This window comes from Vulpes vulpes, chromosome 10 (genome assembly GCF_048418805.1).
Source record: "Vulpes vulpes isolate BD-2025 chromosome 10, VulVul3, whole genome shotgun sequence".
NCBI lineage: Eukaryota > Metazoa > Chordata > Mammalia > Carnivora > Canidae > Vulpes > Vulpes vulpes.
Window position 1 is genome coordinate 24,317,832 of NC_132789.1, and position 13,569 is coordinate 24,331,400.

General features: G+C 38.0%; 1 protein-coding gene across 38 annotated transcripts in view; it reads left to right on the top strand.

The window, feature by feature from the left end:
* Positions 1–13,569, top strand: part of MTMR3 (myotubularin related protein 3) — a 140,161-nt gene that overhangs the window by 104,516 nt on the left and 22,076 nt on the right. For all 38 annotated transcript variants that reach the window (XM_025985919.2, XM_025985923.2, XM_072723214.1 and 35 more), the window contains 3 exons: positions 1,098–1,264; positions 7,459–7,555; positions 10,004–10,117. In XM_025985919.2, the coding sequence (XP_025841704.1) occupies positions 1,098–1,264; positions 7,459–7,555; positions 10,004–10,117 (378 nt within the window). The remainder of the gene's footprint in view (positions 1–1,097; positions 1,265–7,458; positions 7,556–10,003; positions 10,118–13,569) is intronic.

Here is a 13,569-nt window from a genome sequence, read left to right on the forward strand (position 1 = left end):
TATAATTTCTACATTTTCTCCCTTGCAACTAATGAACAGTCTATGGGAGGCACTTTAAGACAATGAAAATATCTTGCTTCTCATCAAGTTTCTCCATTGATTTAACATCCATTACGGTTTTTATCTGATGTAATCTTTACCATTACAGTTTTTATCGGATGCAATCCTTACTATAGTGGTTGCAAAGTGATGCCTATGAAATGTGTTTTTAAATTTAGTAGCTCTAGAAATTCTAAATTCCCCAAGTTTTTACTTTATCGCTTTGAATAATTTTGGAGTGCCAGTTAACACCATATGTTGGCATAATGATGAGCCATATTGATTGGGATGAGGGAGAGGTTTAAGTGACCCCCCCTTGGTTTTCACGTAAATTAGTTGCCTTTTAGCCATTGAGATTTGGCTTGCTTTTGGTAAATACTAACTACAACTCATATTTAAAAAGCGTATTTAATTACTCCATTTTAAACACATTTGAAAAGGTGAAGTATTTTTTGCCCTAATTGAATCTAATATGTGTCTAAAATTGCAATTCATAATAGAGTTGTTTGTTCTCTACATGGTCATAGCTGAAAGTTTCAATGTAATGTGTCTTATTTTGGATCTGTAGTTGCTGATTTATTCTAATTGCTGACTAGACAGATTTTGAAATTATTATCTAACTGGCTGAAGGTTATGCTGTGATTTATTTTTGAGCTTGGCCTGATATGTCATATCAAAACAAAATGAACTTCTCCTAAATGTATTTCTTGACAACTTTTTTAAAGCTTTGGTGGAAGATGTAGAAGGAAACCTGTTCATGGAAGAGAAGATTGCTGTTTTACTTTAATAATTACCATTAAGTAGTCTCAGTAGTGATTTCATCAGCCTAAAAGGTTTTCCACATGCCCATTTTTTCCCTTTTTGACATTTTGTACCATTGGCTAAAATTTGTTGGACTTCTTATTATAAATTATAAACATAAAAATTTCCATCTCTAATGCTTCCTTGACTGTAGTTGTCACTGCACCAGGAGGTAGACACTCTTGAAGTGGTAGCTTCCCTTAGTTCCATTGTCAACTGCCTTCTAATTACATCCGTACTTATTTGGCTTTACAAAGGTGTCAGTTCTCAACCTTTGAGCAATGTCAAGAGTGGCTCAAGAGACTGAACAATGCAATCCGACCACCTGCGAAAATAGAAGATCTCTTCTCATTTGCATACCACGCTTGGTGCATGGAGGTCTATGCCAGTGAAAAAGAACAACATGGAGACCTGTGCAGACCAGGTAGACTCTTCTAAAATGTGCAGACGGTGGCTTTATTGAACTACTGTTTGAAGTACCCTTAACATGAAATGGGACTCCTAAGCATACATGTATTCATTCAGTGTATATTTTATGGAGCACATAACATGTGCCCATCATTCTTCTAGGCTTACAAAACATGTGTCCTGCCTTTTGAGGGAAGAGAAGAAAACTAGATTTGGCATCATCAACTGAGCCTAAAAAAACTTTACTGAGGTTTAATGGGAATTGTAAGAAGCCTAATGGAAGGGAGCCATGAGTGTTGCACATTTGGGAAGACTTCACATCCAAAGTGGCTTTTGAGTAGGCTTTGAAGGTAGAATAAAGAAGAATTCATTGATTAGAGGAAGGAGGAAAATGTTAACACGAGTTGCATGAACAAAGGTCCAGAGGTATGCGAAGGTAGGACACAGAATAGTGGCATACAAAATGGCCTTTCCCTATCTTCTTATTTTCAAGTCAGAGATTTCCTATTATCACCCCTGTCATCTCATAGGTGATAAAACAGAGGTCTAGAGAGGCCAGGTAACTCGCCTCAGGACAGAAAAACTGAGCCTGTGCTGGAGCTCAGGCCTCCTGATTTCCCAGCAGATCTTTGTTCCACTTTGTCTTTCTCCCTCAGATATGGCTTGGATCAAGTTCATGTTATTTCTTCACATATAGTTGCCTGTAAACTTTTGCTGCCACAAATAAAATTTTGCTGGTCCAACACTCAGTCTTTAGTATGGCCAGCCTGGAAGCAAAGTCTTGAATTTCTAAGCAGTGAAAAGTTGTGAGTCTCACAGCAGTAAGCTGTGAGCAGCTTACTCTTAGGACTCTTTTCTTTAAACCTCAGTTTTTAATCCTGAGTCTTCTATCTTAACCATTCTGCCGTGGGTCGTTTTAAACATTTGAGACTAATTTAGCTTTCTTGCATCACTTTGTTTCCTGACTCATTCACTGGTTGAAAGTTTTAGTTCATAATTAAAATATAACATAAGCATCATCTTATTTTTAAAGATGTTTTGATATATACTTTTGTTTAACTCATGATCTCATCAAGCAAACAGGATAGCCTTTGTGTCTCTGTTTTGGGAGACAGAAAAGTAGAACTCAGAGGTAAAGCCTGTTGCCAAGTCCTACTGCCAGTCAGTGACAGAGCTACGACTTAACCCCAGTTCTTAGCTATTGAGAATTGACTGTGTGGGGTGCTGTGGATACAGAGATGAAAAATAGGCACTGCCCTTTTGGAGCTACAAGGAAAGCCTCAGGAATCCAAGCTACCTATGAGCCTGGTCAGGCCAGTGAAACCCAGAGAAAGCCACAAGAGTCCACACCATCCTTGATAGCATATGAGAATGTGCTTAAACTGTCTCTGACTTCACTTCTTCATTCATTGCATCTTTCTTTTTCCTTCTTTATTGAGATGACATTGTATTTTGTTTTTGTTGTTGTTATGGCTCTTTTCAGGGCTTTTTCCCCCCCAAGGTAAAGTTTACAGTGAAATGCATAAATCTTACATGTATTTTTGCTGAATTTTTAGTGTGTCTTACTAAATTTTTAGTCTCTACCATTTCCTAAGATAATGAAGTTAGTGAGTTATATCTTGCTGCATGATGTTATATAAGAACTTCACTTGTTTAAGACTCCTAACTCTAAAGGGCATTTCCCCAGTTTTAGGTTGGTTAGTCAACAAGGCTTGCCTATTCTCCTATCCTGTTTTCTCACAACTGCAGACTGAAGAAAATTCCTCATCTCCTTAGGTGATTCCTTATTTCCTTAATAAAAAAATGATATTGGGCAAGACATTTGTCTTCTCTGTACTTTAGTTTTCTTTGTTCCTCAAACTGAGACATTCCTTTTCTTTCTGCCCAAGCTGATCTGGGTATCCTGAAGATTAAATGTTATTGCTGGAGAGTTCAATTTGGTAAATATTTGAGTGCTTCCTATGTGCCATGCCTGTCAGAACATTTTGGAAATTGTGAATATATAAGGTGATGCCATTGTAACTGATTGGTTGGAGCTTAACTCTGAGTAACAGTTGTATTTTGTTTCTTCCTAATATGTCACAAATCCACACTGAAGTTAACCTGTCACCACTTATATGGTATCTTATTGTACTTCAGTGGCTTGATTTGAGTGTGTGTGTAGATATGGCTTTTTGCTTTTTATATATTTTCACTGTGGAGTACCACAAATGCTGTGGTAGCATTTTTAAAGCCAGTCAACCTGGTTCTTCTGTCTCCACTCAATATTGTTGAGGGTTATGGTGGCTACAGCATTACTCACCAAATATGAGCATACCAGACAACCACATTGTTGTAAGTCATCTTTAGGGTGAGACAACACTTGAGATATTTCAAAGTGATGCCTTTGTATAATCTGCTCCAACGTATGAGATCATAAGCATAGACTCTAAAGGTTTGGAGTTAGTTTAGTCTTTTAGCGGTTAATAAAGCCTTTTATGGATTGGTTTCTGCCTAGTTTGCTAAGAGTAGAATGTGTACGGAAGGAAGGGAATGGGAAAATTGCATCATTACTTTGTATTCATATAAATCTTAGTTTCTGACTGTTGATGCTGTCATAGTTAAGTCAGCCACATTTTGGCCATAGTTCTGAGTCTTAATCTGCTTTGGAAAAAGTCTCCATATTGCTGTTGTTATTGGAGTCACCTGTGAAACTTGAAAAAGTCATTGTGAAACCCTTGACTCCACTCTTAGACCCATTTCAAATTCTAAAAAAAGGAATGGACTGAAAGCTTAAAGCTTCTCTGTCATGTGCTCAGTTTTCTTCTCTTCATTGTAGTTGCCTTCTTGGTGATCATTCTGTACTTCAGCATCCAACAGGAGTCCTAACAAATGACTGCACAATTCAGTTGTTAGTTTAGTGTATCAGGCCCATGTCTCTGACCTCTCTTCTGTGAAAGGCCCATTGAGCACATCTTGTTTAAACCACAAAGAACATAGGACTTTAGGTCTTAAAACTGGTGTGCAGCTGCCTATTTAGTATAAAGTAAAAGCCCTTACCAGCAGAGTCTGTCTTAGGAGTTTGAATGAAGTCCATTAAATATACATTTTGATGACTATACTGGGATCTTTGTTCACAGAAAAGAGTGATTGAGGGCTGGTTCTCACCTTCTCTGACTCTGGTGCAGTTCTTCTTCCTCATATCCTGGATAGAGAATTGGCTCTTTTTTCAGAACTTTAGGCTGGACTTGAATATCAACATGGGTTTGAATGCACAGAATCACCCAGGGAGCTAGGCTTTTATGGGGGGAGGGGTTTAGACTGACTATTGACACTGGTTATGATAGAGGGGCTCATTGCTTTAAAAAGGTCCTCATTTCTACTAAAATAAAAATCGCTGGACTGTTTGCATTTGTTGTAAAAGAAATATTAAACATTAAAAAAGGATACATCCTCACTTGGGGATGGGGGAAGGGCAGGCAAGAGGGTTGAAATGGAAATATAAAGCCAGACAAAAAACTTATAACCATAATATTTTAAATGGGATATTATAGGATATCTAATACTGGATCAGTGGAAACCTAAGAATTCTTAGAGGGAAATTCTTAAGGGAAATCAGCAAATAGATGTGCTTAGCATTGACTTTTCTAGCTAAATAAACATAAGGGAACTTCTAACATAATTTGGCAAAAGCCAATTGAATTACTCATGTATTCAAGGTCTACTTCTAGATTTTTTTTTTAAGCATTGCTTTTCAAACTAAGTTATTGTCCACTTGTGGGTCATGAAATCAAAAGTTTTCAGGAATGAAATACAAAATGAAATGAAAATATCAAAATGCATCACACATAGTAAGGGTGGGTAGTTTTGTGAAACTCTTAAAAATAAACTTGTATTGAATTATGTAAAACCTAATTCTTATTGTGGGTTGTGATGGTCATTTTCAAAGTTAGGAAGTCTCTGTCTTAGAAGATACATAGGTGATTAAAACTCCCTTGTTTTCAAGGAACTTGGTGACATATTTTATGCTTGCTACACAGTATATATTTCTTTGTGTGTAGCTCAGAATTTCATGCTCCTGATAGTGATTCTAAGCATTTCTTTGGGCAAATTGCTGCTGCTGATGGTGATTTGTCAGTGATTATTTTAAAATTAGAGGGACCTTTTAGGGTATCTGTGTGTTTATGCTAAGATTGGAGGTACTAATGTTAAGTCATTAAAGTACTTTTACCTTTTGCAAAGACTTGGAGCTCTATCACAGGTGGGAAAAATCTCATTAATTAATGAATTATCATAGTTTTTTAGTTTTTAGATAGCAATTTAAAAAATGAAGGATTCTTTAATATTCTTGATGGTCACTATTACTTGCAGTTTGTAGACAGATGGCCACCCCATTTCAGATAGCTTTTTTCCTATTTGAAAGCCTACATCACTTCTAAAACTTTTCCAAAATGGGATGTATTCAGCTGATTATTTCTTCCTGCATCTCTGCACCTCATCTTTTTATAACTCTCCTTCAGGAAACCTATAATACCTAGTTTAAGCTCAAGAAAAGCAGTTTAAATGGGAAGTAGTTTTGTGGAATTGTCCTTCATTTGAGTAATTGCGGTTTCCTATTCTGAAGCTCCTTTCCCAGGGAGAGCAAAGCTTTATACTTTGATCACCAAAGCAGTTTGCTTTATGCTTGTATTTGTTATTGTAGTATCTCCCAGCCCCCACCAGCATTTATTTTACAGCCTGTAACACTACATATTAGAGATAATGCTTAGTGGTTTTTTATTTGTTTTACTGCCCTAGGACTCTGTATTTTCAAGGAAGAAAGTTATTTCAGATTTAATGACTTTTATGTTAGGTTCACTTACGCCTTTGTTGCTTGCTGTCTTTAGGAAGAGAAAGCCAATTTCATTAGCAGATGTAGGCGGGTTTTACTTGTTTGGGTGAATGTTACAAATGCTTAGCACTTTACTTAGTAGCATTGTGTTTTCTGAGGTTCTTGGGTACTGGCAGTTACAATTTTGTGATCTCTTATCTGCAGTTCTGTAATCTGTGAGACTCTGAAAATCAAAAGATTTTTATTTGGTGGCTTGATATGATCTGAGCTGACATGAAGCTATTTGTTGCTTTACTTATTCCATTTAGTGTGAACTATCCATGCATTTTACTGTAGAAATATTAATGTTTGATTAGTAGACTCTGTTGAGAGCATTAATCTAATACTATAGTACATATACCATCTTAAACTCCAGAAAACTCAAGTTTTGAAATTTGGCCCATAAGGTTTCTGATGAGGAGTCGGAGATTTCAATTACTACTATTCTTAGTGAACTTGTTGATTTTATTTTTTAGGTATACTTTGAGTGTGGAAAAGGAGAGTAGTCCGTATAATGAGGACTGGGTTTTGGGACTAGACAAACATGCCTTAGTAAGCTGTCTCAGTCTCAGTTTTATCCTTTGTGAAATGAACTTGGTAATAACCATTCTGAGTTGGTAGTAGTGATTAAATGAGATAACATAATTCTTGATCAAAATTCCAAGATGTGGGAACAACCAAGTGTTCATCAGTAGATGAATGGATAAGAAAGATGTGGCATATGTATACACACACACACACACACACACACACACACAGGAGTATTATTGAGTCATAAAAAAATTTACCATTCGTGAAAACATGGAAGGAATCTAGAGGTTATTATGCTAAGTGAAATAAGGCAAATACCATAGGATTTCACTTATATGTAGAATCTAAAAATGAACAAACAAAAAAATAGATACAGACTCAATCAGATACAGAGAACATATTGGTGGTTGCCAAAGGGGAGGGAGGTTGGGGATAGGGAAAATAGGTGAAGGAGATTAAGAAGTACAAGCTTCAAGTAATAAATATGTCACAAGAATATAAAGTACAGCATAGGGAATATAGTCAGTACTATTGTAATAACTTTGTGTGGTGACAGATGGTACCTGCACTTATGGTGAGCATTTCATAATGTATGCAGTTGTCAAATCACTATGTCATATGCCTGAAACTAACATAATTGTATCAGCTATATTTCAGTTAAAAATTTCCTCATTCCTTTATATAGTTTTATCCTGACAGGGACTTTTTAAACTAAAACTAAATATATGTTATTTTATTTATGTAACTGAGCCAGGGTAGCTATACTTTTATTCTGCCTGTTTTGCATAAATGATATTCATTTCTTTCCTTTTGCTGTCCTTGCCCCCTAGGGGAGCATGTAACGTCAAGGTTTAAAAACGAAGTGGAGCGGATGGGTTTTGATATGAACAACGCCTGGAGAATTTCCAACATCAATGAGAAGTACAAGTGAGTTGTATGGGTGCCTGTGGACCGTGTTTCACAGCCAGTGCCTTTGCAAAAATGTCAATTCTCATGTGGCAGAATATTTGAACTTACACATTTTCTTTCAATGGAATTTTATTAAAACTAACTGCACAGTCTTCAAAGTACTTCTTGAGCCTTCTGTTCCCATTGCTGGACACTGGGAGTGGAAAGTGATGCTTCAAAGGATTCTAGAACCTTCCTTTCTATCCCCTCCATGCCTCTGTTCTTCTTGGTGTGTGCATTTTCTAGACAATGTTGTGTTCACATGTAGGCAGGCAGTGTCCATTGGTCTCATCACCACTTGATGTCACATGGGAGATAGAATCAGTGATCTCACAAACCAGTGATAAAACACTTAGAAGCTAGTTTTTATGACTAATTTTACTCCAGAATCTATGAAATAGGCATAAGTAGTATTCTGTTCTTTCTAACATCATAGCTATGACCATTTAATCATTAAATATTAATATAATCATTATTAAATATTTCCCATTACTTTTTTCCTTAGAAGGTGTAAGTACTTTGGTGTGGGGGCAGACAGTTAACTAGTATGATTTTGGTGGTCTGGATTGCTATAAAACAAAACAAAATTGTTCAGGAGATTTAAATTAGTATTTTTTCTCCTCTTAAGATTCCCTCTAGCAGTTGGAGACATTAATCATTATGTTTTTTGAACTCCCTCATATTACAATAACCATTTTCCTGGTGTATTTGTGAGTAGCCATCAGCATTTCATTTTTCATTGGAAAAAACTATAGCTGGTCACTGTATGTAGCTCTTAACATGGACCTTGGTCAAGGAATTAAAAACCTGGGGTGTTGTGAAGAAACAGGAGCTATAGACCTGTCATTCCTTGACCTGTTCTCAGTCATAAGTCAAAGCAGAGAATGGAGGTGGAGACTGGAGGAGAGAGAGGCCTCTGAGACCCTGAGACTGCCACAGACTTTACTTATGTGTAACCCTCCTTTCCTATGCTGGAAAACTGCTTATCTACATGTAAGCAGCTAGTATTTGCTTAAGAAGTGACTACTATGTACTGTAACACTTAAAAAACAAATATAATGATCAGAATATTGGGTGAAGTCAGAAAACTGAGTTAAGCTAAGCTAGTTGAAAAAAAAGTTTGAGTTCAAAAAAAGTTTGGTTTTCAAAATCCCGATTCAATATGGGTTTTGAAAATTAACTTTTGTCTTTGAGTCCACTATCTACTCAGAACCAATCATCAGGACATTGGAAAGTTCTTTCTACTACAAAGAAGGAGAGTTAAATTTATTCTTAAGTTTTAAACAAGATAAAAGAAATAAGACAAAAGAACAAGACTCATGGTTAACATATTAACTATGGTCACAGTGTCCCAGGTTATTTTTAGGAATTCGTGGGTCTTAAGTTTATAGAGCTACTCTTGGTCGTAGATATTCTCCTGGTTCAGTGGCTTTTAAATTCCTGATATTTAATCTTCTGGAAATTGAGAACACGATGGAGATATTTAGTGCAGAATGATCAAAACCCCCAATTCCTAAGCTACTTTGTGTTTTCCACCTCTTCCCCTAGTGCATTAGGTAGGCTAGGGCCAGAGGACGGTGGCGCAGGAGAAGGAGGAATTTGTGTATTTTAGGATTTGGATTAAAGGTCTTGCCTTCACTGTTGAAAAATATTGAGATACCCATAGAGAGACACTGTCCTGTAGGTAAAAAAAACCTATCAGAAAAAAACCCTGCGTTTTGGGGCACCAGCTTGACTAGCATGTAGCTACTGGCTTCCTCCCTAATGAAAACAACTTCCTCCCCACCCTCCATATAATTCTGATGTATGTTTTATAGAAATTATGATTAACAGCTTACTCACATTACTAACTTGGACCAGTGGGACTGTGATTGTGTATACAAATGTCCTGACTTATGGTACTGCTTATACATACCTATGCCTGCACCTGTTACCTATAATTAGGACCCATCAAAGAATATGTTAGTAATTCTGTAAGGTCTCTAGAAACCTGAAATTGTCGGCTCTTGTCCTTCTTCACATGTTTCTCTTTGGAAGCCTGAAAGAGTAAGGGGGTCTGGTAGAGATGACAGACTTCTGCTTTTATAGTTGGACTGTGTACTTTTGTCTAGTTAAGAAATTACCTGTATGTTTGTTAAAACAAAGTTACATGAAGTAACTGCCTGTAGACTCCTTTTAATCACTGATGGTAAGATCACCAAACTCCCAAAGGCAGAGTCTAAAGATAGTATCACATGGTATGTACATAAGCACCTAAGGCAGCTAGTTCTGCTGAGTAGGCCAAGACTTAACTAAAGCTCTTTATTGCCTTTTAACTGGCTTTGGGGTAGTTTGATCAACATCCTTATGTTGACTCACATAGTGTCTCTCCCTCTTTTCCCTCCCTGTCTTCTTCCCCTACTCTCTTTTTCTCACCTTCCCTGTTAGGCTGTGTGGTAGCTATCCACAGGAGCTCATAGTGCCTGCCTGGATCACCGACAAAGAACTAGAGAGTGTAGCAAGCTTCAGGTCCTGGAAGCGCATCCCTGCTGTCGTTTACAGGTAAGTAAGCCTGGCAGGGCCCAGCCTGGTTGGTGCTACTGCCACTGCATATGGTTTGCTGCTCTGCTGCTGCTAACCTGGGAGGAAGGGAAGGGTTCAGAGAACTTCCCAGGCAATTATGTGCTTCCTTATTGTTAAAGCCCACTCTCCAGTGATGCACCAGTCCTTACCACATCCAGAACACTTGCTGATGGTTCAAGTGATAAGAAAAATTTGATAAGTCGCCAGTCTTGCTATTTTAAGATCCTTCTGACATTTTTTTAAAGAGTTTATTTATTCGTGAGAGACACAGAGAGTGAGGCAGAGACCTAGGCAGAGGGAGAAGTAGGCTCCCTGTGGGGAGCCTGATGCTGAACTCGATCCCAGGACCCCAGGATCATGACCTGAGCCAAAGGCAGACATTCAACCGCTGAGCCACTCAGGCATCCCTCCTTCCAACATTCTATGGGAAGATAATGTATTACTACATTTCACTTCCAGTTTGGCCTTTGAATTGAGAGAGAGGAGTTCCAGAAAGTGAGAGTTGAGTCATTTGTGATTGTCTCTGTGGTTGAAACTTTGACACATGAAAGAGCTCTGTTTTGAGAGAGAGCATTTAAAGAATGCTAGGGCTTGGCTAGATAAAAGATCTTAGAGATCAAAGGCATGAGAACTAAGGGAGGCAAGTTCTAGAAGAGGATGGTGGCATGGTGGCAAGCACAAGTTTTTGGAGTCCAGGTCTTTTCACTGATACTCCTTGCTGAGACACCTTTAATAAATTCCCTAACCTCGGCTTGTTCCTAATTAGTAAAATAGGAATGATGTTCTACTTTACAGGTATGCTGTGCCAACTGAATGAATCTGTAAACACTAGGCTTCTCTAAGCGGTACATGGAGTAGGTTGTATTCCTGGGGGCTGCTTTTTACAATTCATTGAATAGCTCACTTCTTCAGGACTCATGTTAGGATTTAAAGAAGTCATTCCCTCTTATTTTGAAACTGTTTCAGATGTCATCTGTATATAATGTTTACATTCTCCATTTCATTTTTCCAGCTTACAGACTTTTTGGGCTTTCCTTGAATTTGGGCCAAACCAGTGGGGCTTAGTTAGAGATTTTTATGCCAGGAAGCATTCCATTGAAATATTGAGGATAGTAGGAAGGGATTTATCTCCTTGTGGAATTTCCACTGAGGTAACCAGCTTGTTCATTTAGTCCACTGACGGCAAATTCTGATGGCCATCCTGAATAGAGAGAGATGAAAAAGTGTTTGTTTCTGGCCCAGGGAATCCATTAAGTTTTCAATCTCAATTTTCATCACTGTTGTTTTCAGACACCCCTAGAAAAGTAGGTCACCAAATTTACCTATCACTCAAGTGGCAAGGATGACACAGGAATTAGAGAGCAGGGAAAGCTGAAAGGATTTGCGTCTTATCAGTGATCGGCCCAGCTCAAATAGGGAAAGCAGCCAGCTGCTGCTCTGTGGCCAACAGCTGTGTTAGATCAGCCCTGGCATTTTGTAGGGTTTGTAGGGATTTTTTTTTGTAGACTTTGAGCATAGGGAGGATGGACTATCCTTTTCAAAGTATGGGACTTTAGGTGAATTCTCCTTGTTGGTTGAGAAGTCTCGTAAGTACAAGTTGAAGAAAAACTTCTTAGAATAAACAGGGGAAACCTTTTTTCCCTTTTAAAATTTATTCTAGAGGGCATGAGCCATGAGGTTTTTTTTTTTCCCTAGCCCTTCTTAGGGACCATAGTGTATAAATAAATGAAATTTTTATTTCCAGTTTCTCCAAGGAAATCTGCTCTCAGAGGATTACAAATGAGAAAGTTCTTGGCATAGGGACACCTGGTGGCTCAGCCATTGAGTGTCTGCCTTTGGCTCACAGCATTATCCCAGAGTTCCGGGATGGGGTCCCACATCGGGCTTCCTGCATGAAGCCTGTTTCTCTGTCTGCCTATGTCTCTGTCTCTCTCTGTGTCTCTCATGAATAAATAAATAAAATCTTAAAAAAAGAAAGAAAAGAAAGGAAGATCGATCGATTGATCGATCCTTGGCATAAAAAAGAAGAAAGTTTTTGGTATAGTCTACACAAAATCAGATAGGCTTTCTAGGAACTAGCCTCTGTTTTGGAACATGTATCTTGTATCTCTGAGCCCCAAACTGCATTGTTAAATTATTAGGGAGCTTTGTAAAGGATATGTTGAAGAATATTGTGGGGATAGTCTGCCATTCTCTGCTTTGCCAGCCCAGGTGGCAAAATGCTTCTGAATCTAGCATACATTTACTGAATTTAATTGTCTATAGACTACAGTAATGATTCCTGAGGTTGCTAGCAGCAGTTATTTGACAGCACCACACTGAACTAGCATCCGATTAGTGTTTTTTTTCCTACTGTAATGAGAGAGTGTTTAATTGGACTTATCATTGAAGACAGAGATTACTCTAACACAGCAAGGTAGTACAGAGGGCATCCATCTGTAGTGCAAATTACAGCAACCCCCTTTGTGCATTGAGTAGACATTAGATATTTCTTGTCCTTTAGGGAGCTTGCCTAATACTAACTTCAGGATATTTTAAACATTTACATGTTTCTATATAAAATTGAAGCTTTTAGTATTCAGTGGGGGGACTCATCCATTGGACATATTAATTTTTATAACTTTTTCCTGGTTTTGTTTGTTAAAATGGTAGAAATGCTCTTTAGTGATTTTTAGCTGTGTTTTAGTTCTTGATCATGCAATCTAGAGTATTTTGGAAGACTGCAGAAAACTGCTTATTGCAACAGCTCAGTTGGAATACAGCTGTTAAAATGCCATGACCCTTTAAACCCAAGATCCAAGCTGAAGAGTGCCATCTTCTGTTCCTCTTGGGCACTGCTGAGAAGCATTGCGGAGAAAGAGGATGCTCAGGAAAGATCCTGCCAGCCTCTTTTGTAAAGGTTGACATCAGTCAGCTCCGTTGTTTTCCAATGCATATTATATATGCTAGTAGGCATTTTAGGAATTAGGTTTTATTTACAGTTGGGCTCCATTCAGCAGGTGAGCCAACTGAGCATGTTCACAAGTGCTTTCCATTACCTGTCTGTCTCTGTCTGGGAGGATGTAAAAATTGCAGGCAAATGGATGGTTCCAGTGGAATATGATTCTTGCTGAATTTCATTGATTGCTGGTGAGCTTTAGGATTAAAAGCAAATTTTTTTCTCACATTGTTCCTTGAAGATGACAAATAGATTCAATAATATGTTTTATTTACATCTGTCTCACATATATGTTATATGTTGTATGAATGTATGTACTAAGATTTTTTGTTTTAAAGATTATATTACTTTGAGAGAGAACACGTGAAGTGGGGGAAGAGCAGAGGGAGAGGGACAAGCAGACGTTGTGCAGTGTGTGGAGCCCTGTGTAAGGCTCCATCACAGGACCCCGAGATCATGACCTGAGCCAATACCAAGAGTTGGATGCTTCACA